We start from the raw sequence: 26,582 nt of genomic DNA on the forward strand, positions 1-26,582 counted from the left end.
TGCCTACTTTAAAATTATATCTCTAGGTGTCCTCATTAGAGCAGTGCTTCTGCTTGACAGCCAAGGCTTGTCTCGACTGTTGGTGACGAACAGAGTATGACAGGCTGTGTGTGCCTCTGTCCAAGGTACTGAATCACAATAAAATGGTAAATTACTGTCTGTCATAGCCTGGAGTCGAAGTAGCTAATGTATAATTCCCTATTCTGCATCAGATGAAGTGTGTGTGTGTGTGTGTGTGTGTACACGAAGGGTACATGTGAGCATGGTTGGTGCAGAAAATGAATGATAAAATTCTCTCTACTGAATATATGCTGATGAAGCAAGGCCAGGGGAAGTAAGAAAGATAATGTGACACAGGAAACAAATGGTTTGTTGAAATAACAAGTAGGCATGTGAAGACCAAGACTTGGGAAGTTCCTTGAAGAGTTAAGCACAGGTAATAGAAGTTTCAGTATCATAGTTGGGGTCAACTGCAGTTAGGGCATTTTTGTGTGCCACATTGTAGAGCACCTTTGAGCCTCTCTTGTATCATTTGTTCTATGTTTGAAAGTTCAGGAAGGACTTTAGCTCAGCGGCAGAGCATCTGTTTTGCATGCAGAAGGTCCCAGGTTCAATCTCTGGCATCTCCAAGTATAGGTGGGAGAGATCTCTGCCTGAAACCTTGGAGAGCCAGTCAATGTCGACAATACTGTGCTAGATGGACCAACAGTCTGACTTGGTATAAGGCATCTCTATAAGTTCCTAGTAAGAACAGAAACAGGAAAGGACCATTTTCAGACCAAAAAATATCCTACCAATGTAGGTTTTGCAACTACATTGGGACATCAGTTTACAGGGGATACCGGTTTCCTTGAAGATCTTTCACTGTGATACCATTACCTTTATGATCCTATGAATCATGACAGGTCATGCCTAAGACAATTTGCTGCTTAAGGTGAAAGACAAGATTGCATCCTCCTCATTCCATGGGGAAAAACGAGCAAACAACTAGAGTGGCTTTTCAGAGACTGCACTATTTGCCACCTCTTAATTATTTCAAGGTTAGAAAGAGACAAACCATTGCACTCTCCAATAAGGAATTGTGTGTGTGTGGGGGGAAGAATCCCTATTTCTTGCCCCCTTAAAAAAATTGATCTATTTTTCAGCAATTTCGCAGGCTTAATCCTTTCTGGTAGGGCTCCTGTGCCTAAAAATTCCATCCACTTGGGTCAATAGGGGAAAAAGTTATAAACATTTTTTTAAATTCTCCATTATAGTGAATGAAATCCCCCCACAAAGCTTAATTTTGTACAGAGAGGCTTGGAAGCTGTAACACAAATTGAAGCAGAGAGTACACAGAGTGATTCAGAAACAGATCAGACTTATCTTAAAATATACAGATACAAGGTAAATCTTGTAGCATGTACACACCCCTAACATTTTAAAGCTTTCATATCATTTCCATAGTGGGTAAAATGACCCAGATGGCTTTTTTCTGAGATATTTTCTTCTTCTGAACTCCTAGACAAGAAGGCCACTTTGCAGGATTTTATCTGAATGTTATCTCCATTTTTGTCAATGGAGGCCACCATCCACTCCGTTCCCACATGGCCTGGAATGACACTAGGTCTGGGGCATTGTGGAGAATGCAAAATGGTGGCCAAGTTGCCAACACAGAGAGAGCACACAAGAGATAAAAGAAAAAGGGAAGAAAGAAACTTTGCTATTGCCATGGCTACTGGTGAGTCCAATCCCTGGGAAAGTCCTCCATCAGGAGAAGTTCAATGAAATGAAAGGCTGGCTCCAGGTTTCGGGGGGCCCTTGGGCACAGGCTATCAGTAGCCCCCTTGTCGCCTGGCTTTAGTCCTGTAACCACACTCCTCTTCCCTCCTGGCCCCACCCCTTTAAAATAAAACACATCTCGACTTATATGACAACACCCTATTGTCAAAGTAAAAACAATACAACATTGTTGTATAAAACTCCTCCACCTCAAAAATTAACCCTTGGGTCTCTCCACTATAAACTCATTCCACATTTCCTTTTTTGAGGACAAAAATGTGCATTTTTGTTCAGTCAAAGTATGTAAATAAATAATATTTGATGTTATAGTAACATCCATAAGCTGGATCAGCTAGAAGGCCCCTCTGAGTTCCTTTGGCCTGTGCCCCACCTGTCCCACTGCTGGAGCCAGACCTGGAAATGGTTTCCATGTTTTCTCTGCCCCACAAATAGGATGGAGAATTTGGAGGCCATTTGTGCACAACTCTAGTGCCTTTTCCACGCAAACCCACCTTTTACATTCCCTACCTCCATTCTTTTCTCTACATCTACCAACAGAGAATAATACTTCAGGTATCTGATAAAGCAGACTCTAGGTTCCTTGAAAACTTAAGCCATAATTGATTTGCTAGTCTTTAACATCCCATGGACTATAGTAGTATAACTTCCCCTTTTCAAAATACCCAGGTTTCTAGATCATATGGTTTGGAGATATGCTTTAAAAGGGGACAGCCATGTTAATCTGATTGCCAGTTTGCTTCTGGGCCCAATTTAAAGTGCTTAGATTTGTGTTTAAAGCCCTAAATGACCTAGGGTCCAAATATCTGAAAGACTGCTTCCATCCCTACTAGGGATGGAAGATCTGACAGTTTCTGTTCCCTCATTTTTTTCCCATTTTTCCAGTCTTAAATTCAGTTCTCCGTATTTCTGCAACAATTCATGATTTTCCTCCAGCATTTTAGTGTGATTTTCTCCTAATAAACAGATTTGGTAGGTAGCTTTGAGTAATGCAGTGGCAGCATTAGTGTTTTTCATTGCCCAAGGTATTTTGAGTATTTATTCTAATCCCTTTTTTCCATTTGTTTTGTTATGGTTTGTTTTATTTGGTTGCTAGCTCCATTAAAATTTCCTTTGTTGAGTTCATGTGTAATCAGTTTTCGTTTTCGGAAGGTTTCTTGTGTTGCTCTTTTAGCATGTTTCTTTTCAGTTACCCTTTCCTTATTTGTTCTAGTGTACATATATATATATATATATATATATATATATATATATATATATATATTTGCGGATTGCCCTTGACTCAAAGGGTTGTGCCAACACCTGAAATGCGTTGGGCTGCAATAAAATTTTCTCATGTTCTCCACGCTCTGCTGTTTGCTGTTGTGGCACCTTGAGGGTCTTCCTCTTCTTGGCTGGACAGCTTTGACTAATGCACACATTTCTGCAAGCAATTTCTCATCATATAATGCATTTTTGTATGTTATTTTCACCCGTATATTCATTTTTATACACTCTTTCCCCAACATATGCATTTTTATAAACACTGTTTGGTCGGCGAACTGCATTGCACAATTCAAATAAGTGCGAATTTTGAAGGATGGCTGTGTTTCAGTTCTGAGAAAGTGCGAATTTGATAGATTCAGCTTGAAATGCGAACTGAATCAGATTTCTCACCCATCCCTACATACTCTCTCAGGTGTTCAGAATGGTGCCCCAGGAGAGGGCCTTCTCTGTGCCAGCCCCTAAATTGTGGAACTCCCTCCCCAGAGAGGTGCATCTAGCAACATTGTTGTATAGCTTTCACTATGTGCTGAAGATGCACCTCTTTACCCTAGCATTTGGCAGGTAAGGTATTTTGCTTTGCGGGACCCATTTCTTTTGCTGAATGTATATTGTTCTGCAAGAATGGTTTTACTTGTTTTTATAACTGTCACTCTTTTATCTGCTTTTATAACGATGTTATATTGTTTTAACCTGCCTTGGGTCCTTATGGAAAGGGCAGATGAAAAATCTTAAAAGTAAATAATATTTGTAGGATTCTAGTCCAAAACAAACAAAAAACAAGCCTCATGCCATCATATATTTTATCATCCTTATTTGTTTATTTTTATCATTCATGCCTTGTCCTTTGTCCATAAACCCCAGGGTAGGTTACAACAATAAATACCAACAATAAAAAAATACATTTTGTGGTCCAGGCATCTTAAGGCACTGTCACAACTTTTAAAAATGTGATGGACTTTTCTCTTAATGGGAATTTCCAGTGAGCTTGGTAAGGGGCATTTTCATGGGCACAATTTCTTGCAGCAGTCTTAATCAGTGGGACCTGCAACAAAATGTTGCAGTGTAGCCAACCACTCCATTTCAATCTCCTTCTGCTGGTTTATATCCCCACCACCAGTAGCCAGTCAGCATTCCATGCCCACTGTGCGCACTCTGTTTTCACTGGGCTGTGTTGAATCCTACCCTCCTTTGTAGGGATTTTTTCCAACTTTTTTTTTGTACTTCTGAAAACCTTGGTGTTCCGCTGACCCTGCAATGGCATTCACAGCCTGAACACTGAAAATAGGGGGAAAGATTCTAGAGCTACGCCACTACTAGCCACGATAGCTATGTTCTACCTCCACTGTCGGAGACAGTATGCTTCTGAATCCTAGTTGCTGAGAATCACAAGTGGAGAGAGTGAATGTTTGCACTCAGGTCCTGCTTCTCGGCTTCCCATAGGCATCTGCTTGGCTACCATGAGAAGAGGATGCTAGACTAGATGGGCCTCTACCTGGGTCCAGCTGGGCTGCAGTATTTTCCTATGGGTTTTGAAAAGGGTTAGACAAATTCATGGAGGATAAGGCTGTCATCTCAAATGCAAAAATGTATCACTGACCACCAAAGTCAGGATCATTCAGACCATGGTATTCCCGATCTCTATGTATGGATGTGAAAGTTGGACAGTAAAAAAAGCGGATAAGAGAAAAATCAACTCATTTGAAATGTGGTGCTGGAGGAGAGCTTTGTGCATACCATGGACTGCAAAGAAGACAAATAATTGGGTGTTAGAACAAATTAAACCAGAACTATCACTAGAAGCTAAAATGATGAAACTGAGGTTATCATACTTTGGACACATCATGAGAAGACATGATTCACTAGAAAAATCAATAACGCTGGGAAAAATAGAAGGGAGTAGAAAAAGAGGAAGGCCAAACAAGAGATGGATTGATTCCAAAAAGGAAGCCGCAGACTTGAACTTACAAGATCTGAACAGGATGGTTCATGACAGATGCTCTTGGAGGTCACTGATTCATAGGGTCTCCATAAGTCGTAATCAACTTGGAGGCACATAACAACAACAACAACAACAACAAAGGCTGTCATTGCCTTATGTCATGCTCTGTTCTACCTCAGCTCTTGGAGGAAATATGTTTCTGAATAACAGTTTCAGAGAATTGCATGAGGGGAGACATCTTTTGTCCTGGTTGTGGGTTTCCCATGGGCAACTGGTTGGCCACTGTGAGAACAAGATGCTTGACTAGGTGGTCTGATCCAGCCAGCTCTTCTTCTTCTGAATTACAGCTCCAACAGTCCCAGCAAGCAAAGCCAAGGGCCAGGGATGATGGGAGTTGTTGTTCAGCAACATCTGGGGGGCCAAAAGTCCCCCACACCTGGCCTATCACCTTTTCAATCTCTTTCCCTGTTCATCTCTTAAGGAATTAACTGTAAAAAGCTCAAGCAGTATTTCTGCTTTGGTTGGAGACGGAAGGACACGACTCCATGCAGAATTGTTGGGTTTATTTTGGTCTCTAGCGGATGCACACTAAATTCTCTTTTAATTAAAACACATAGTGGTTAGAAATAAGCTTCTGTGCCATCAAGAGAGGCCCTCATTAGAGAACCCCTCACTTTAAAACACACCATTCATCACCCAGGGATAATTTCCTGTAAATATATTGTTCCTCCCCCCCATACACTAGTGCTAGGAAGAATGCTTAAAATTCTCCACTCACATCTCATTATGAAGTAATTGATAACAACATGGTCATTTCTTTTCATTCCCCAGGTTTCCGCCCCCCCTTCTCCCCCTTTTCTTCGAGGCAACCTCTCGGAGCAATCAATATCAACAGTTTTCAAAAGGGAGATACAATAAATAAATCGCACCAGACAATGACAGAGAACATCCTTATTATAATAAATTTACCATAAATAAAAGTAGCTGTGAAATAACCACGGGCCAATTTTTCCACTAATGCCTTTGAATGTTATTTGAAGGGTGGGGGGAGAGAGAGAGAAGAAAAATGGCCTTCTAAACAATCTCATTCTTCCAAAAGTATTAAACTTTCCAAGTTGCTCATGCCTGGAGCTGCTTTGGTAAGTTTAGTTGAGGGGAAATATGATGACCAAGAGAGGGGGAAAAGGAAAGAGCTTTGTAACAAGGGTGGTGTCCTGGCTCTCTCCCCCCCCCCCGAATCAAACTCAGGACCGTCAGTTTGGTTATTGTCAATGGCTTTAATCAACAGGTTAGCACCTGAGTGGAACACAGATCAGGTTACAGCGCGCACACAGCGATAAGATCAATACAAGGTGCTACTTGGCATGGTTACACAAGCGAAGATGTTGTCGCAATACTAGACACGTCCCCTGACTCTCTCTGATAAAGGATGCGGCAGGACTTTATTTAAAGCATGACTACTTGTGCGGGACTTTTCTCTCGACTCAAGACTTGGAAAAGCAAGCGGGCACTCCTACGGGTAGGCAGGTTAATGGGCTCCATCCATTTGCACCTGCGCAGCCAATGGCATATCCGTGGCGATGGAGGCAGGGATGTCTCAGCCAGATCCTACCCTGGCTCCTCTTCTCGTATTTCTTCCTGGGCTGAGTGTAGGTCAGCAGTGTGTGTGTGTGTGTGTGTGCATCCTTGTGGCGGATTGGCTGCCATAGGCAGTGCAATAGGACAGACTGATGGTTCAACCCCTTCGTTCTCATTGGCTGACGCCTCTGAGGAGGGGTTGTCAGTGGGCTGGTCATTTGACCCTTCCTCGATGTCCTCATTCACAACTTCCAGACTACTGAGCCCCTCCCCTGGATCCCAGACCTCCTCCTCTTTGGTCCTGTTCTGCCAACAGTTCTCCACTGGGCCTATGACCGGTGGGCAACTTTGTTGTTTATTTTATTTATTTATTTATTGCACTTGTATACTGCCCCATAGCCAAAGCTCTCTGGGTGGTTTACAGCAATCAAAAACATTAAAACAGACACTGAAGACCACATTCCCTTGGGGTTAACCTCTCAGGGGCCTCGTGCTGAGTGTGGGCAGGGCCAAATCCAGCAGCAGCAAAGTCACAGCCCCAAGTGACAGACACCCCCTTCCCTGCTCTCTTTCTATCTCTCCCCTCTTTTCCTCTGCCCCCCCATCCCAACCAGCAAGCTGCCACGGAGCGGACAGATCCTTCTTGCCACAGGTCAAAAGGGATCACTAGCAGAGGCCTTTTGAAATTAGTCCAAAGGCTGTCTGAAGCTCTCACAAGTTTATGAAATGATGGGTGGGATGGAATTTGGTCTCATTGAGGTTCGGACTGTACCATTTCAGACTGCAGGTGGGGGTTTACATGGCTGAAGGTTTCCACAAACAAAAAGAAGCCCTTCCCCAAGAAAACAAGCATGTCAGGGACAAGTGCTGTTTCCTAACCGGCTGCTTTTCTATATTTAAGACTTTGTATCTCTCTGTGTGTGTCTCTCTCTGTGTTACAGATGTGTTCTATTAGGTAAGTCTCCACTTGCAGTCTGAAGTGGTAACACTCCACTTAAGCTGTTTTTAATTTTTTTAAAAATTGCTTCTTTTTGGTCGTCGTTAAATTCTTTTACTGATGAGTTTGCCACTCTGGGCTCCTCCAAGAGGAAGGGTGGGATATAAATTCTTCATCTTCTTCTTCTTGCGGATGTACTTTCAGAACCTCTTGCCATCATCTTTGAGAAATCATGGAGAATGGGAGAGGTGCCGGACGATTGGAGACGGGCAAACGTCATCCTGCTCTTTAAAAAGGGTAAAAAAGAAGATCTGGGGAATTACAGGCCGGTCAGTCTGACTTCAATACCGGGAAAGATATTAGAACGGATAATAAAAGAGTCCATTGGCAACTATCTAGATGACAATGCTGTGATTAGAAGGAGCCAGCATGGGTTTGTCAAGAAAAAAAATCCTGTCAAACTAATCTCATCTCTTTTTTTGACCGGGTCACTAGCTTAGTAGATGGCGGAAATGCTGTAGATGTCATCTATCTAGATTTCAGCAAAGCGTTTGACAAAGTCCCCCACGACCTTTTGATTAGCAAACTGGTCAAATGCGGACTAGATGGAAATACTGTCAGGTGGATGCACAACTGGTTGGAAAACCGTACTCAAAGAGTGGTCGTCGGTGGCTCTGCTTCGGACTGGAAGGAGGTTTCGAGTGGAGTGCCACAGGGTTCTGTCCTGGGGCCGATACTCTTCAACATTTTTATCAATGACTTAGATGATGGAGTGGAGGGAAGCTTTATGAAGTTTGCAGACGATACGAAACTGGGAGGGATAGCTAACACAATGGAAGACAGGAATAAAATCCAAAGGGACCTGGATAGACTAGAAAATTGGGCTGAAATTAATAAAATGACATTCAATAAAGACAAATGCAGGATTCTGCATTTAGGCCACAAAAACAAAATGCACGGGTACAGGATGGGAAATACCCAGCTTAGCAGTAGTGCGTGTGAGAAGGACCTTGGAATTGTAGTGGATCGCAAGTTGAGCATGACCCAGCAGTGTGATGCTGCGGCAAAAAAGGCAAATGCGGTTTGGGGCTGCATAAACAGAGCTATAGTTTCCAGGTCGAGGGAATAGTCCCACTATATTCTGCATTAGTCAGGCCTCATCTGGAATACTGCGTTCAGTTCTGGGTGCCTCATTTTAAGAAAGATATAGACAAGTTAGAGCGGGTTCAGAAGAGGGCGACGAGGATGATAGCTGGTATGGAGAACAAGTCTTATGAGGAAAGGTTGAAGGAACTTGGCATGTTCAGTCTGGTGAAGAGAAGGCTGAGGGGTGACATGATTGCACTCTTTAAGTACCTGAAGGGCTGTCACATAGAGGAGGGTACAGATTTGTTCTCTGCTGCCCCAGAGGGTAGGACTAGGTCTAATGGTTTTAAGTTGCAGGAGCGTAGATTCAGATTGGACATTAGAAGGAACTTCTTGACAGTAAGGGCAGTTCGGCAATGGAACCCACTGCCTAGGGAGGTGGTGGGATCCCCTTCGCTGGATGTCTTCAAGCAGAGGCTGGACAGCTATCTGCGGGAGATGCTCTAGCTGTGGATTTCCTGCTGTGAGCAGGGGGTTGGACTCGATGGCCTACAAGGCCCCTTCCAACTCTATGATTCTATGATTCTAGCTGTGCTTAGCCTCCAACTGCTTGTGCTCCCAACGCCCTAAATTTTAGGAAGCAGCTAGGATTCCCTCCTCTCCATATTTTATGTGCGTTATGCTTGCCTATGGCACCATTCCTGTTTCTCTCAGTATCTCCCTTTTCCAGTCTTAAGTTCAGTTCTAGTCCTCACGAAAATTTATCAGCATTTCAGTGCGAGTTTCACCTATACATTTCTTCTATAAAAAGATCCATCCTGTTCTTTGCAATTTTGCCTAATATACACATTTTGGCAAAGGCATTTCTCCTGATGTTTGCGTACGCTACTTTCACTAGTATATGCATTTGTGTGCACACACTTTACCCTAGTATATGCATTATTTGTGTACACATGTGCATGCACACACATAGTATAGGCATGCCTATGTGCACATGTGGCACAAGAACAGCATTGCAGAATTCAGAGCAGTACGAATTTTGAAGGATGGCCATGTTTCAGTGCATGTATTGTTTTGGAAAGTAAAATGAGGTTAGTTCACCTGTCGATGCCGACTGAATCAAATGTCTCCCCCATCCCTAGGCACCACCTCTTTGCCCTCGCCTGTCTACTTGTGTGCCACTCGCTGACCTTCTGCACAGATTTCCCCACCCAGCCTCTGGCTTCTTGCTGACTCTGATAATGCCTGCTTGACCTTCCCTCCCAGGACGCTGTCCCTCTTTGGCCCGGCCCTGATGGACTCCTCCAACTTTAAGCCCGAGTCAGCAATTAGAGAAAGTTCCTCTGCTTCCAAAGAAAGCCATAGGAAGGAAGCCGACGCCAGCCTCTGATTTATCATATTGAGAGAATGCTGGCCTATTTATGCGCTGTGGTGGTTTTTGATAAACGGCCTACATTAGACTCCCTCAAAGGTGCCCTGCATCATTAACTATCAGGGTGGATGCTGAAGAGAAAGTTAATAAAACTTGTCTCTGGTGCAGAAACTGAGAAAACTCACAGCCTAACGGAACAGAAGATGCTCCTGAAGCCGCATGTGCAACCTTGTACAGGTAATAATAGCAAAACGCTCAAGGGAGTCCTTTAAGCAGGGTGGGGTGGGGGGGTGTCATTATTCTTTCTGATATATAGGATACAAATGGCTTTTCTCTCCCACATCTCCCTTTGATGTTCTTTTTTTTCATTCTCGCAGAGCCCAGAACCATCACACACACACACACACACACACATCTCCATTGGCAGCATTTGGAAAAAGAAAGAAAATAGCAGGGGAGATTCTGGGTTGGGGGAGAGAGAGAAATATGGGGAGGGGGGGAACTGAACAAAAGAGATCCAATAGAAAGCTATCCGGAAGCCACTATGCCAACTGCTAGCTCCAGTCTTCTTATTAAACGGGAGAATATTCAAAGACTCCAAGCATTAATAATGGGACACTGCCAGATATTGATAATTTATTCAAATTATAGGTCTGGATTTGCCGGAGCAGATGTTCCTCAGGCAGGGCTTGTCACAGGATGATTTCCAGAGAAGCAAAATTGCACTTGGCACCATCATTAAGAAGGAAAAGCAGACCTCCTCTTTGTGCAGGGCAGACGCATCTGGGGCTTCCTCCGCTGTGGGGTGACTCCTCTGCCTCAGCCCCCCATTTCAGAGCTCTTCTCCTTAATCATAGGGTTGGCTCACACACAGCCCAGCCACATAGGATTGCACGCGTGGCTGGGTGCAGGGGAGAAGGGTGGAAGCCCACGCCCTGCCCTGCTGCGGAGAAAGGACAGTATTCAGTGCTAGTCTTAAACAGAGTAGACCCACTGAAGTTAATAGACATGACTATTGGCATGTTCTGCTCAGTGGCGGAACATCTGTTCTGCATACAGATCCCAGATCCAATCCCCGCATCTCAAGGAAGGTGTGGGAGAGATTCCTGCGTGAAATCCTGGGGAGATGCTTCCAGTATGTACTGAGCCAAATGAACTGACTCATTTACAAGACGGCTTCCTATGGCCCTATGACTGAGTTAGGTGCATTAATCTGGATGGGTCTACTCTGTGTAGGACCTAGTTGAATACAACCACCCAAATTTTCTATTGAGAAGAGGGCCTGTGCATGCAAACGGCCAAGAATGACAGTGACTATTGTTTATTAACATTGTTTTGCTTCAAAATATCCAGAATGATTTCCTGTCACCCATCTAATTTGGGAAGTGGAAAAAAATAAACAAATGGGCATTGCCACGTCTTTCTCTGCCTTCTGTGATTCATTCCCACTCCCACCCTCAGTTGTCTACATTTATAGTGTAAGCTCCCTGGGGCAGAGGCCTGGCTTTCAATTCTGTCACTGATGACTACAGACTGTAATTTGGTGATTCATGCACTGGTAACCTTAATACTTGATTACTGCAATGCACTCTATGTGGGGCTTCCCATGTGCTTGGTCCAGAAGCTCCTGCTGGTGTAAAATGCTGTGGCTAGACTGTTGATGGGGACAGAACTACTGTTGGCACTTAACTTCCGTGCTTAAAAGCTTGCACTGGCTGCCTATATGTTGCCAGGACAGGTTCAAGGTTCTTGTATTAAGTGGCAAGGCCCTTAACAACTTGGTTCCAGAGTATTGCAAGGACCACCTCATCCCTTATATCTTGACCAGATCACTGAGATCTTTGGGGGAGTCTCTGTTGGTGGTCTCTCCCACACCCCATGGCTCAGATACACAACTTGTAACAACTAGAAGCCATGCATTCAGTGCAGTGGACCCAAGCCTGTGGAACTCCTTCCCACCTGAGATTAGACAGGCACACTCCTTGCTGAAGTTCTGGGGCATGACAAAGCCTTTCTTACTCCTCCAGGCATTTTAAGATAGCTTTCTGTTTTGATGGTTTTGTTCTTTTCCCCTGTATGGTTTCTTTTAAACATTTTATGTACACCGCTTAGAAATTCTGAAAATTAAGTGGTAAATAAACATCTGAAATAAATAAACTAAATTAATAACTCTGCAAAGTGTCATGTGCAGTGATAATGGGCTACTGTTACTACTACTACAACAACATCAAATATTCTCGTGTTTATTTTCACGCTGAACAATATAGTCAGGGGAGGCAGGGTATAAATATTTCTCAAAGAATGCTTTAATTGTCAGGATGTTCCCTGTTGTTGGCCCTGTTGGATTCATTCTTCTTTTCCCCACCTACTACTATTTCAATGTCATTTCCCCCCTTGCCTTCCTTTTTCCTGCATTAGTCATATGAATGATCTCAACCAACCAGGGATCACATTGTGAGCTGGATTACGCAATGGCCCTCCATTAGGGATGGGTGAGAAATTCAATTCAGTTCGCCTTTCAAGCTGCATCTATGAAATCCACACTTTCCGAAACCATTTGAGAACTGAAACACAGCCATCCTTTAAAATTTGCACTTATTCCAGTTTTACAACGCAGTTCATCAACCAAACAATGTTTACAAAAAAGCATATGAAAGGGAAAAGTGTGCATAAAAATGATTATATGAGTGAAAATAAACAAAATGAATTATAATTTCCTTTTTATCTGGGCTTTTTGCTCTTAAATTGAAGAGCTTTGGGTATCAATGGCCTATTTTAATATGGCAGGTCTTGCAAGCCCTGTCTTTATTTGTACTGATCTGTTTTTAGGTTGTGTTATGCTTGTTCTTTGAATGGGTTTGTTATAATTGGTTTTAATCTTGCTGTTGTCAGTTGCTTTGGGCTGCTTTGCAAGGAAAGCAACTAATAAATCATAATCATAATCACAGAAATTTCTTGTGACAATGTATACATTAGTCAAAACTGCCTACAAAAATGTGTTTATTAGGAGAAATTCGTACTAAAATGTTGTAGAATTTTCATGAGGATTTTTTAAAAAAAACAACCCTGCAAATTGCCATAGAAATGTGGAGGACTGAATTTAAGATTGGAAAAATGAGAAATTGAGAGAAGTGAAATTGACAGACCTTTCCATCCCTACCCTACATAGCCAATCAGGTTTGGCTATGTGATTACTCCACTGAGAGCAAAGAAAGCCAATTACTGATGAGGAATGCGATGAGAGGAATCTATACACATAAAAAGACCCCTGTTGGGTCATACCAAAGGCCCATCTAGAAGAGAGGGCAATGAACACAGGTGAAACTATGAGTAGTTTTTAAGCTAGGGACAGGGGAGAAATTCAGCTCTGTTTCCATTTTAGTGTAAACCTATCTAATTTGAACTTCCCAAAACAACAGTTGATACAACTATCCTTTGCAATTTGCCCTTTTCCTAATTTTGCAGTGCAGTTCTTTGATGGAAAAAATGTTTACAAAATTGCATACATTAAAGAAAATGTGCAGTGGCAAATGTGTGTATTAGGAGAAATGCAGACTAAAGAGCTGATGAATTTTCATGAGGACTTTTTTTTAAGCAAAGTGATGCAGAAATCTGGTGAACTGAACTTAAGATCAGAGGAAGGAGAAACTAAAATGGACAGATCCATCCCTTCCTAGTTTTAGCAAATCACTAAGGATCAAATATAAAATTTGGTTGCCCGTAAAGCATTCAGGCTAGAAGCACTTCCTTGCAATGCTAGCCTTCCACTTCTTTCAGCTCATGCAGGCAGCAACTTTGCAGAAGTGCAAGGCCTGTTTTGCCACCGCGGCTGAATGAATGAATGCTTTCTCCCCCCCTCCCTTTGTGCTATTCCCATCTTGGATGCCAGCAACTTGCAGCTTCACACCACGCTCCATACCTTTCCGCTTCAGTTCAAGCAAAGGGGAGGAGGGTGGGAAAGCAAGAGGGCAATCAGCTCCCTCTGTGATGAATGCAGCCCCTGTCACTCAGAGAAAATGAATATTTCTTTGCAATAATGACCAGATGGTAACAAGTCTCAGATCTAAATTAAAACATGCATGATAAATGCCAAGAAAACATGGAAAGACAAAAACTCAACCTGGAGTGAAATCTCTCTATAAATCTTCTTTCTCCCCCCCACCCCTTGAATGCAGGCACTCCTAATGGGAATTAAATTATTAAGAGATCCTGCAAGGGGAATGCAAATTACACTTCCTTCCTCCTTCTTCTTTGCAACTTCTAAAAGTGCATTTTAGGGGAGCCCATTTGTCCTTCCAAACAGATCACAGGCCAGCGACAACAATGATAATGCTACTTAGCATTCATATGTTGCCTTACCAGTGTTCACAGTACATCTGATTCATTACCTCTGCAGTCCTCACAACAGGCCTGTGAAGTAGGTCAGCATTATAACGCTCCCCCATATTATGGCAGGGGTCTGTGTGTGGGGAGCTGAGACAGAAAATATTGCTTTGCCAAAGGTCAACCAGGTGATATTTGTAACCAGGAGATTGAAACATAAATGTTCAACAGTGGGAGAGAGGGATGGATGCAAAAGGGATGGGGAACTTTTTCAGCTAGGGGACCACATTCCCTTCTGGTCAGGCTTCTGGGGACCACATGCCAGTGGTGGGCGGAGCCAGAGGCAAAAGTGGGTGGAGCTACACATGCCAATTTTACCTTTGTACAGTAGGCTATTATACACACACACACACACCCCTCTATCCTTCATCCAAGCAAGCAACTCCAATCAGAGTTTTAGGCTCCCCACTGCTGCACTCGGGTAACAAGCAACTGCAGCTGTGCATGCTTAGACAATGGCCCACTGGTCACACTTGCTCCTAAGAAGCACAGAAGTGGCTTCTACGTGGTGCAATCCTATAGTGCTGTCAAGCATGTATTACTCGGCAACCATGTAGGCAAAGTTGGCTTGGGGTATTTCCTAGTTGACCTCTCAAAGAGAGGGTTGCTGCCAACCAAGAAGCAAATCCCCCTGAGATTGGGCTTTCTAAAAGATATACTAAGCGCAGATGGAGGGTCAATGGGCATGATATTGAACAGGTCAAGGTATATAAATACTTGGGCATAGTTTTTCAAACAACTGGCGTGTGGAAAGCCCAAATTGCACATCTTTCTGAGAATGCCCAAAGAACTATCTCCACTATTCTCAGATTTTTCTTGTTGAAAGGGGGTTCTCATATCCCCTCTGTCATCAAAGTTTTCCAGGGCAAGGTGTTGGCCCAACTACTCTATGGTTCTCAGAGATTGGGCTTGTGGCTGGGCTATTGCCACATACTTCTCAATAGTGTAAAATCAACCCCATGCTGCTGGCTGCAGGTATGAAGCAACGGTAGTTTTGTCGTCGTCGTTTGTTTTGCCACATTGTAGGAAGGGTAAATCCATGTCTCTGTACATGGCAGAAAACTACAGTTTGCAGTGAAGGGTACACTTGATAACAAGCTGCAGCCTCACTGTCTAATGTGGGTATAAGAAGAGCCTGGCTGCTGGATCAGGACAGTGGCCCATCTAGCCCAGCATCCTGTTCTCAGAGTGGCCAACCAGATGCCTATTACGGGAAGGCCAGTAAGCAGGACCTGAGCGCAACAGCAGCTCTTCCCACTTGTGAACCCCAGCAACTGGTATCTCTCACAAGAAAGCTTGTCTCATTTATACAGTACATTTTTGGATGGATGCATATATAAAATTAGGAGTGCCACCGTAAAAAATAGAATGTGTGTGAATTCATGCTTACGTCTTTGCTTCAAGATATGTGCCTTATTCAGAGACCTGAGATGGGCTGCGATGTGGAAGAATCTGTCGATTTCAGTTTCTCACAGTTTTGCATTTTCCACATCAGTTTGCAATTTTATTAAAAAAAAAATTCATCATGAAAATTCAACAGCATTTTTGTGCGAATTTCTCCTAATATACACATTTTTGCATGCAACTTTGCCCAATATGCACATTTGCAAATAATATTTCCCTAATATTTTGATTTCCCCTAATATGATGTATTTTTGTAGGTTATTTTCACCAATATATGCATTGTTATGCACACTTATATATATGGCTGGAGAACTACATTGCAAAATTCAGAGATGTGTGAATTTCAAAGGATGGGTGTGTTACAGTTCACATATTGTTTAGGAAAGGGCCGATTTGGTAGGTTCACCTTTAAATGTGAACTGAGTCAAATTTCTCCCTCATCCCTATGTGGAAGTGAAACTTTTCTCCCATATCTTTATGGAGGTGTCAGCCCTGTGTATGCAAAATAGGGATGGGGTTCCCTGCCTAGTTCCAATCTGCTTGTATTCTAATAGTCCATCATTCCATCCCAATCTGCCCTTTTTTTGTTCCTGCTTGCTTTGGTGCTTGCTGATTCGATCCGCTGTTTTTTGTTGTCATTGCGGGAAAAAATTGCATAGTTTTTAACCTAAATGCCTATGTAAATTATCACGGTGGTTTCTTTTTTCCTATTTATCACACCTACTCACTGTTACAAATGCATCAGTTTAGATGAAATTATGAAGGTAATTATGTAAAATTGGGAAAATTTTTCAAAACAAAATCTGTGCCAATTACAGCCGTGGCCTGCTGCAAAAAATCCGTGCCGATTATAGCCACAACCCACTGCAAGAAATCAGTGCTGGTCTGAAAAGATAGCAGACTGTCGAATTCAGTTGGAATCCAGTACTAAGCCCAATTTAGCATCCCTAATGAAAAAACACTTTAGATCAGCAGCTACTCATAATGGCTGGTTGCAACTGCCAGAATCCAAGACAGCATGTCTCTGAAAACCGATCACTGGGAGGCCATGGTGGAAGAGGGATATTACCCTGATATCCTGCTTGTGGGCTTCCCATAGGCATCTGGTTAGCCAGAACACTGGATTAGATAAGCCTTTGGTCTGATGCAGCAAGGCTCTTCTTAGATTCTCACTGCAGTTATATATCTGCAGAGATGTTTCCCCTTCACCAAAATTAATAGCAAAACCTCTGCAGAAAGCAGAGTTACCAATTGGAGCTTACCACCCCACCCTCCAACAGCAGCAAGTCACTGGTTCATGCCATTTGACTGCCACCCATCTATATGCCTTGTGGTAATTGTGCTGAAGTAACATGATGATTGACATCACTCTTAATTGCCCTAATGTATCCTTAGTGACATCATCAAAGGGCCATATCTCTGATTGGATACTCAAAGTCTTGATGTTATCCTGTTTGTTATAGGATCCCTGATTGGCTGAGATCTCTGTGTGATGTAATACAGGAAAGTGGAAAAAGAAGCTGTCCGGGAAAAGAATGGTGCTATACCAACTTCATGACACTGAAGACCACTGAAAAAAAGGAAAACCTAATTTTGGGGGGGGTATTCCAACTCCATCTAGCTCTTTTAGCCCTGGAAATTAAAAGTCGAGAGCATTCAACAAAGCTCTAATATGAAAATGTATTTTAAAAACTTGTTTTAGAAAACATATTTTCCTTTAAATCTGCCAACCTGCTCTAAAAGCACATGACGGATGCTCTTCCCTCACAAGATGTGATTAGCCTTTTTATATACCTGGGCAAATACACAAGACGAGGGTTCTTAAACTCCCATTGATTTGCCTATTAGAAATTATTAATTTCAAAATCTACTGGAACAGCCTTTGTTAAATTACCCTGAGCCAGAGGGACTTAGACTTGGGGGGTGGGAATTGCTAGTCTAAAGAAAAGACTCGAGCACAGGAGACCAGAGCAGGAAAATATGAGAAACAGAGAAAAGTCTATTTAAACTAAGCAGGTATCTAGTGAATTACATTTTCACTGCTACTCAGGAAGTATCCAGTTTTCCTATAGTGAATGCCTGTCTCTGCGTTTGCAGAAAGTTGTATTCTCCTTGGATGACCTGGGAGACCAGGGTTCAAATCCCCACACAGCCATGAAGCTCACTGGGTGACCTTGGGCCAGTCACTGCCTCTCAGCCTCGTGAAAACCCCATTCATAGGGTCGCCATAAGTCGGAATCGACTTGAAGGCAGTACAAATCAAAAATAAAATTTAATCACATTCACTTCTTCTTCTTCTTCTTCTTCTTCTTCTTCTTGCTTGGTGACCTCAGAGAAATTCCACCCTACCCAGCGACATGGAGGAAGAAGAAAGAACAGGCCACAGTGCAGACAGACATAATTCACATATGGGCAAACTTGTTGGACGATGTGCTTAGCCGGTCAGCAACTCGGTGGAACAGACTCACTTGGCTGAGTCCATCAGTGCACAGAAGAATGTCCCACAGGGCACGGTTGCAAATGGCAACAGCAAGCTATGAGCTCCATCACAAAGAAAGCACCCCAAAACAACATGACTTGCTTCTTACTTGGTACCCACCTCTGTCTGTCAGGTGCGGGAGAGGAAATGCCCCCGTAGATTAGAAACTGCTCTTTGGGGGGTGGGGATGCAGGTCATCACATCACAGACCCTAACTAACAGATACTAAGGTTACACACTAAACAACTTAGGCCCCAAACATCTGAAATATCACCTCCATCCCGGCACACCTTAACAGGTCTTAGGATTGATGGAGAGGACACTGTTGGTAACTCACTTACAAATCACCATCTCAGTCTTCACAGCCCCTCGGAGTGGGGCACAGTGCCATAAAAGTTATTATTTATTATTTATTTATTGTATTTGTATACCGCCCCATAGCCGAAGCTCTCTGGGCAGTTTACAGCAACTAAAAACATCAAAAAGAAACATACAAATTTAAAACACATCTTTTAAAAACAATTTACAACACAATTTAAAAAATTTAAAACAATTTAAAAAACACATGCTAAAATGCCTGGGAGAAGAGGAAAGGCTTGACTTGGCACCAAAAAGATAACAGTGTTGGCACTAGGCGCACCTCGTCAGGGAGATCATTCCATAATTTGGGGGCCACCACTGAGAAGGCCCTCTCCCTTGTTGCCACCCTCCAAGCTTCCCTCGGAGTAGGCACCCAGAGGAGGGCCTTAGATATTGAGTGTAGCATACGGATACAAGGCTAAAAGAGCAAAAATTACCTCTGCACAAGTAACCATCATATGGAGAAGTGAATATCTGGAGGGGGGAATCATGACTGTGTCCACTGGTCCTGCCTCTGCTCTTCACACATTGAAGGACCCTATTTGCATGCATACTTTGTCCATGTTCACAAATGCTCGTACACTCCCATTCAGCAATTCCATATATTGGTGAACTGGAAGGTTCTCCATCCCACAGTAGCTTCTGCACACAGGTGCTGTGGAAACAGGGTCCTTGGGAACATGGGGGTGGAGGAGGGAGTGTCTGTCCCAAATCTCAGGGCCAGCCCAAGACATTCCGCTGCCTGAGGAGAAGGACAATATGACATCCCCTTCCATGACTGTGTTGGCAGTTAAATCTTATTGTAACACTAGCAACAGAATAGCGTCTATCACCATACCATCAGGCTAGATTAGAGGGCACAGGGCCAGCTGTGTAGCACAGCACTCTTCAAGTACTTGAAAGGTTGCCACACAGAGGAGGGCTAGCATCTCTTTTCAGTCATCCCAGAATGCAGGATGTGGAATAATGGGCTCAAGTTACAGGAAGCCAGATTTCGGCTGAACATCAGGAAAAATCTTCCTAACTGTTAGAGCGGCACGACAATGGAAGCAATGACCTCGGGAGGTGGTGGGCTCTCCGACACTGGAGGCATTCAAGAGGCAGCTGGATAGTAACCTGCCAGGTGTGTTTTAAGTTGGATTCCTGTATTAAGCAGGGGGTTAGACGTGAAAGCATTACAGGCCACTTCCAACTCAACCATTCACTGATTCGATGGTTCAATGATTCTATGTGCTCCATCACTTCAATGCCACTTCCTGCACCCTTCTAATGTCTAATGGTAGGGCCAGCCCAGCTGAATCTTCTCCTCCACACAATCATTTCTATGAATGGCTGGGCAGGGCTATTGTCTGAGCCCTCTTTTCATAGTCACTTTTATGCAACTCATCACAGGGTGGGGCAAAATAATTGGTTAGAGGAGAAGGCTGAGGTCAGTTCACAGAAAGCAGTCCAGACCACTGCAGATGGTAATAATATCCTGAACAGACTGGAGTTCATCTGATCTTGGAAGATAAGCAGGATTGAGCCTGGTTAGTATTTGGATGAGAGACTGCCTGGGAAAACCTGGTGCTGAGGGTTTTTAAGAGAGACAATGTGGTATAATGGTTAGAGTGTAGGATGGAGACCTAGGAGACACAGGTTCAAATGCCTGCTTAGCCATGAAGCTCACTGGGTGATCCTAGGCCAGTCACTGTCTCTCAACCTAGCCTACCTCACAGGATTGTTGTGAGGATAAAATGGGGAGAACTGTGTACGCCACCTTGAGTTCCTTGGAGAAAAAGTGGGATATAGATGTAATAAATAGATAAGTAGGGCTCATATATTAGAAGACTTGCATTCCAAAATGTATTTTTGAACACAGAAAGCTAGCATGTCAGGGAGATGGCTGTTGCAGAATAGAACTGTCTTGATGCAGAACTGGTTCTTGATACAGAATTGCTGTGCATGTAAAACAGGTCTATTTTTTTGTCTTTCTCTTTCCCAAGTCTTCCTTACAAAATGGTTTAGTCAAAAAGGTTTTAAATTGGTTTTAAAAAAAACAAACAAATCAACCCATTCTTGTAGCTCAGCAGAGCCCCATGAACACTGATGGCACAGTAATGTATTTACAATATTAGTTAATTGCCTTCCTGCTAAAAATGCCACAGGCGATATATGACCAATTACATTTAGAATAAGTCACAGAATAAATGTCTCTCTATAAAAATGCAAGTCCTCACGCCATCACATGATGCCACAGTGTGATGGTGGGAGCAGGGCAAGCCAGTGAGCTATGTAGTGGCCACAGTGGTGGCTACAGCCTGGGCCTTGGCAGCCATGGATCAAACAGGATGCCAGGAGATAGGTCAGACTTGGGAGTGAGCAGGCTGGCTGGGCCTGGGAGAGGACTGGCTGGCAGGGAAGAAGAGGGGGCTTTGGTGACCTGTTGTGGGGAAGGGGAGATCTTCAGCTATCCACATGGGTGCAGGTTCGGTGAGCGAAGCAAGCAGAGGCAAAGCCCCAAGTTATTAATAATCACTATGCCGGCAGGTCAAGTTTACATCAGTATCAACTAGAAGTCACACTCCGTTTGAAACTAGTGTAAATTACTTCATCTAACACTATAGATGGATGAATCTGTCAATCTCAGTTCTTCTGAATTTCTCATTCCCTCCCATCTTAAGTTCAGTTCACCAAATGTCCATGTCAGTTTGCGATTTTTTAAAAAAGTTCTCACGAAAATTCATCAGCATTTTAGAGCACATTTTTCATAATGCCCGCTTTTGTACGCAATTTTGCCTAATGTGCATTTTTATATGTTATTTTCACTCATGTAGGAATTTTTGTTCAGTTTTGGGTTTTTTTTTTTTTTTGGAGAACTGCATTGTAAAATCTATAGAAGTGAGAATTTCAAAGAATACCTGTGTTTCAGTTTACAGATTGTTTTGGGAACTGCAAATAAGGTAGGTCCATATTAAAAACCAAGCCAAATTTCTCCCCTATACAACACAGGACTGGAATTCAGGATCATCTCAGAAGCCTACCGGGGGGAGGGGAACACCACCACCAGGAAGAGAGGAAATATATTTAGCAGAAAAAGCCTGAACAACACAAGTTTTCAGGATCTGCCAACGAAAACCTAATTGGGAACGACACCAAGTCAACATTCCCCTGTTGCCTTCCCAGGTGACCGTTAAGTGGATCTAGTCTTCACAACCCTTTGTGCTTTTCTGATGGAGTGAGAGTTGCCTGCAGTTTCTCAACCCAAGCGTGTGGACTGTTCCCTATGGGCTCTTTCTTTGTAAAAAAAAGAGGGGAAAAAACACAAAAAACTTGAAAACTAAATATATAACAGTTGCTCCCGCACAAAATAATGTTGGACTCGGGCCTGTCACAGTCAAAAGAATGAAACTGCCATCCTTAATTTGCTTGGCAGGCGTTGGCGTTGACAGGAAGTTGTTGCTGGTTGTTTAGGAATAGAATAATGCTCCGAGGAGAAGTTCAGAAACTTAATAGGACTTTAAAAACAACGGGAGCCAGAGGGACTGCAGATGGTTCTGAGGCCCAAGGACTAAATAAACAATGATTTTAAAGGGAGGGAAAGTGCCTACGGATGCAGCCTCTGAAGGGATGTTCACACATATTGTGTCCAACACCATTAGTCTACCCTGTGGGAGCAGTTAAAGACATTTTGAAAAAGAGGGGGGAAGGCCTCCAAAGATGCTTTAAACGAGCAGGAGGCAGAGAGAGAGAGAGAAAGAGAGTGAGAAATCAAAGCGTCTGAAGAATTCAGCGCCCGGCAAAATGACTCGCCAAACATCTGTCTCTGGGACCAATAATCTGAAACTGATTGACTTTGTGGATGTTTTTAAAACAATAATGGTAATAATATGGGAGAAAGAGGCACTGGCAGGGAAAGGAGAATTAATAAGTAAAGGGCGACAGAAGCCCAGGAGTGCAGGTCCATGGCGTGACACACACTCTCTCTTTCCCCACCCCCCAAGGTTTCATTTAAGCTTGGCATATCCGAGCACACAAAGAGGCAACTTGATATTCACTGACTGAAAAAGCGAACACAGAGAAGAGCTTTTGGATGGACTCCAGCCCTGTGATTTCAGAAATAAGTGCCTTGGAATGGCAAGTGCAATCTTTCACCCAGGGCTGCTACACCGTTTCTGCCAAAAAAATTTACATTTATAAAGCCTTCAGTCATGGGTTATTTCCCCTCCCTTGTCTCCTGCATTTCTTCCTTTTTCTGTTCAGTGACCAGCTCATGGGACAATAGCCTTAGAGTTTCGTCAACGTCACCCATTAACCCCTTGGCACAAAGTTTCGCTCTACTGAAATTTTAGGTGAATGTGTGGGGACAGCTATTCTTGCTTAGGAGGCCAGCTGTAGGAAACTTCAGTGAAACCAATCTGAGGAAACTTCAGGGAAGAACAGGATTCATGGAAACTCCCTGGGGAAGAGGGTTACAGATGTCTAAGGTGGCCCAGAGTTTGCCCAAACTGAAATTCCAAATTGGCTTAATATGTTATTATGCCAAGATCATAATGCTGTTATACAAATCTACGGTGTGACCACACTTGGAATACTGTAAACAATTCTGGTGACGTCACCTCATCTCAAAAGGGGATATTGTAGATCTGAGAAAGATTTAGAAAAGGGCAGCCAAAATGATCAAGGGGTTGGAGCAACTCCTCTATGAAGAAAATAAAGATTACAACGTTTGAGGTGTTTTAGTTCCAAGAATGGCAAGTAAGAAGAGACAGTATAGAGGTGTATAAAATTATGCATGGTGGGGAGAGAGTGGAGAGACAAGTTTTTTCTCCCTCTCTCATAATACTAGAATCCAGTGGGGTCATCCAATGGAGCTGAATGTTCGAAGATTCAGGACAGACAAAAGAAAGCCCTTATCTATAGAATTCACTCCCAGAGGAGGCAGTGATGGCCACCAACTTGGATAGCTTTAAAAGAAGATTAGACACATTCATGAAGGATAAGGCTCTCAGTAGCTACTAGCCACAATGGCTATGCTCTGCCTCCACTGTTGCAGGCACTGGTATGTCTCTGAATACCAGTTGCTGGGAATCACATGTAGGGAGAGTGCTATTGCACTCAGGTCCTACTTGCTGGCCTCTTGGAGGCATCTGTTGGCCAGTGTCAGAACAGGATGCTAGCTTAGATGGGCCATTAGCCTGATCCAGGGCCAGCGTAACACAGTAAGCAAGGTAAGCATGGCAGGAGGGCGCAATGCTTGAGGGGCACCAGAGGCGCCCCTAAGCCCAGAGACCTTTTTAAAAAACACCTGGAAAAATTAATAATATATTACTAAAATTTGAATTGAAAAATGAACACAAACAATTATAAAAGGCAAGGGCGCCAATTTAATCCAAAGACAGCCTGAAGATCCCCATGTCAGGAATGCCTTGTCTGGGTGCCCCAATAACCCCTCTGACATGGGGCCAGCACCAGACTGCAATGGCCCCCCAAAGGTGGCAATGTGATAGTGGCAACACAGTGACACTACTGCCATCGCCATCACAGCCACAGGCACATCAGCACACTGCACATGGACACTTACCATCACCCAAGATGGTGTGGGGGGGTTGATCTTGGGTGACAGCAAGCATGCATGCACATCGCACTGATGCAGTGACGTGGGAAGTAGTGCAGCCAACCCCCACCAGTGGCAGCGGTGTTGGGAGGGCGGCTCCCACTCTGCAGTCTGCGCCAGCATCAGGTCATGGATGCACACATGAATCACAGAGCAGGAGCTACCCTCACCCAGCCCTTGCTGCAGGGGCCCCTGTCAGTCACAGGGGCCCCCAGCCAGGGCCCAAGCTGGCTGCTGGCTGGTGCTGGGCCCGCTCTGACCACATCTCCAGTCCTGTCTTGATCCCTGCTTCTCTCCCCTTGGGGCTCAAGAGTGAAGGGGGAGGAGGGGTTGGCAGTGAATATATGTGTCTCTAGGTTAACAGCTCCCTTTTGAGATGAATGTCCAGCTCCAGAATACCTTTGCTCATCAGTCCTTGCACCAGTTCTGGCACCTCTGCCAGGTGTGGGTCATGGACAGCTATGACTGGTTGCAGCAACAGACTTAACAGTAAAATCATTACTCAAAAGTAAGTCCCATTCTACTGAGTGGAGTTTGCTCCTAGAGGAAAAAAAGTGCACATGATTGCAGCCTGGCTGCAACTCTATGCATGCACATGAACAGACAATGTGAGTGCATTGCTTCCCTTTCCTTCCCTCTCCATTGAACTAAAAATCCAAAAATAAATTGCTGGAGGGTTTCGCATTATAGCTATTCGCTAGTAGTGTAGTGAGAGCCAGTGTGGCGTAGTGGTTAAGGTGTAGGATGATGACCCGGGAGACCAGGGTTCGAATCCCCACACAGCTATGAAGCTCACTCGATGATCGTGGGCCTGTCACTGCCTCGCGGAGGAAGGCAATGGTAAACCCCCTCCTAATACCTCTTACCATGAAAACCCTATTCATAGGGTCGCCATAAGTCGGAATCGACTTGAAGGCAGTCCATTCCATTTCAGAAGTGTTGTGGCAAATTCAGAAGTGTAGGGTCACTTCATGCTAATCACAGCCATGCCCCCTCCCTGCTTTTTTTGCTGTGGAGTTGAGAATGAGATCATTGTTAAAGCTTAGGAACCAATAACTATGACAGAGGAGAATGTTAGCACTAAGAAGAGTCTCCTCAGTCTTCGACTCACCTCCTTTCATTCTGATTGGCTCCAATCAGCAGGAAAGGACAAGGAAGCATGTTAGAAGACTCTTCTCAGTGGCTAACACACTCCTCTTTCATGCTGATTGGCTTGTAAGATGCTGGAGACATAGGGACCCTGCTGGGACCTTGCTCCCCAAAAGGTAAAGGGTCTAAGACCCCCCGAGACCCCGCACAACTACACCCCTGCGTTCATTGAGGTACAGCCAGACCCCTTGTGACAGAACACCGCAGATGGGACTGGGTGTAAATCCTCTGAGTCAGAAGGGTGGGCAGGTAGTCAAGGCATCTGGTCTCCTTGTTCAGCCCTTCTGTGGGAGCCTCTGGCCAGGCAATTCATTCAGAGGTTTTCTCCTGGGATGGTTCCTGAGTCCAGTCTTCCTTTTCCTCTTGGTCATCAGACCTCTCCTCTGATACAAGAGGGCCTGAGTCCTGGGCTGTGACTGGGGTGGGACCTTCAGGTTGCTTTGTATTTTAATGCAAACCAACCTAATCTGCACGTCTCGAAACAATGCATGAACCAAAATGCAGCTATTGTTTGAAAGTCACACTCCTCTGAATTTTGCAGTGCAGTTCCCTAGCCAAAGAATGTATACAGCGATAATGGTGGGAAAGTGTGCATCAAAAATACACTTATCAGTGAAAATAACTGCATTAGGTGTGGAGAAATTGCTTGCAAAAATGTGCATATTAGAAGAAAGGTGCAGTAAAAACTGATGGATGTTCGTGCAGAGTTCTTTTTTGCGAAATGTGACTTAAGATTGGAAAAATGAGAAACTGAAACTGGCGGATTTGCCTATCCCTAGCTGCGAGAACACACTGGGACAACAAGAGCTTTAAAAAAAAAGTCTGGGAAAAGGTTCAGGATTCAGCTGCCCCTCTGGCTGCCCACACCTGCAGATCTCCCTTCTTAGGTGTCCACAGGACCTGGTTTGGGACCTGATGACCTCAGATCCAGGTGTGCTCTTGCACAATGCATAAGAACATAAGAAGAGCCTGCTGGATCAGGCCAGTGGCCTGCAGAGGTTCAGCACAGATGTAGAGAGAATACATTCCCCCCATTACTTTTTCAAGCTTGTTCTTGAATTGATTAGATGTTAAGGAACTCACAAGATTTCCAAGTTCCCAAAGAAGGAGTGTTTTACTTTGAAACACTACAATAAAGAACATTGCATCAATAAGCAATTGTTTTTATTTATTTTTTAAAATGTGTTTTTAAATGTGTATATTTGTTTTTAATTGTTGTAAACAGAGCTTCTGCTATGGTGCAGTATACAAATG

At 43.7% G+C, this 26,582-nt stretch overlaps 1 protein-coding gene across 47 annotated transcripts in view; it reads right to left on the minus strand.

Moving 5' to 3' along the window:
• CELF4 (CUGBP Elav-like family member 4) overlaps positions 1 to 26,582 on the minus strand; it is a 1,013,450-nt gene that overhangs the window by 311,412 nt on the left and 675,456 nt on the right. For 10 of the 47 annotated variants that reach the window (XM_061607394.1, XM_061607385.1, XM_061607365.1 and 7 more), the window contains exon 4: positions 4,389 to 4,404. The exons of the other annotated variants lie outside the window; for them this stretch is intronic. In XM_061607394.1, the coding sequence (XP_061463378.1) occupies positions 4,389 to 4,404 (16 nt within the window). The remainder of the gene's footprint in view (positions 1 to 4,388; positions 4,405 to 26,582) is intronic. 47 annotated transcript variants of the gene reach the window in all.

The sequence above is a fragment of the Rhineura floridana genome, chromosome 1 (genome assembly GCF_030035675.1).
Source record: "Rhineura floridana isolate rRhiFlo1 chromosome 1, rRhiFlo1.hap2, whole genome shotgun sequence".
NCBI classification, from domain to species: domain Eukaryota; kingdom Metazoa; phylum Chordata; class Lepidosauria; order Squamata; family Rhineuridae; genus Rhineura; species Rhineura floridana.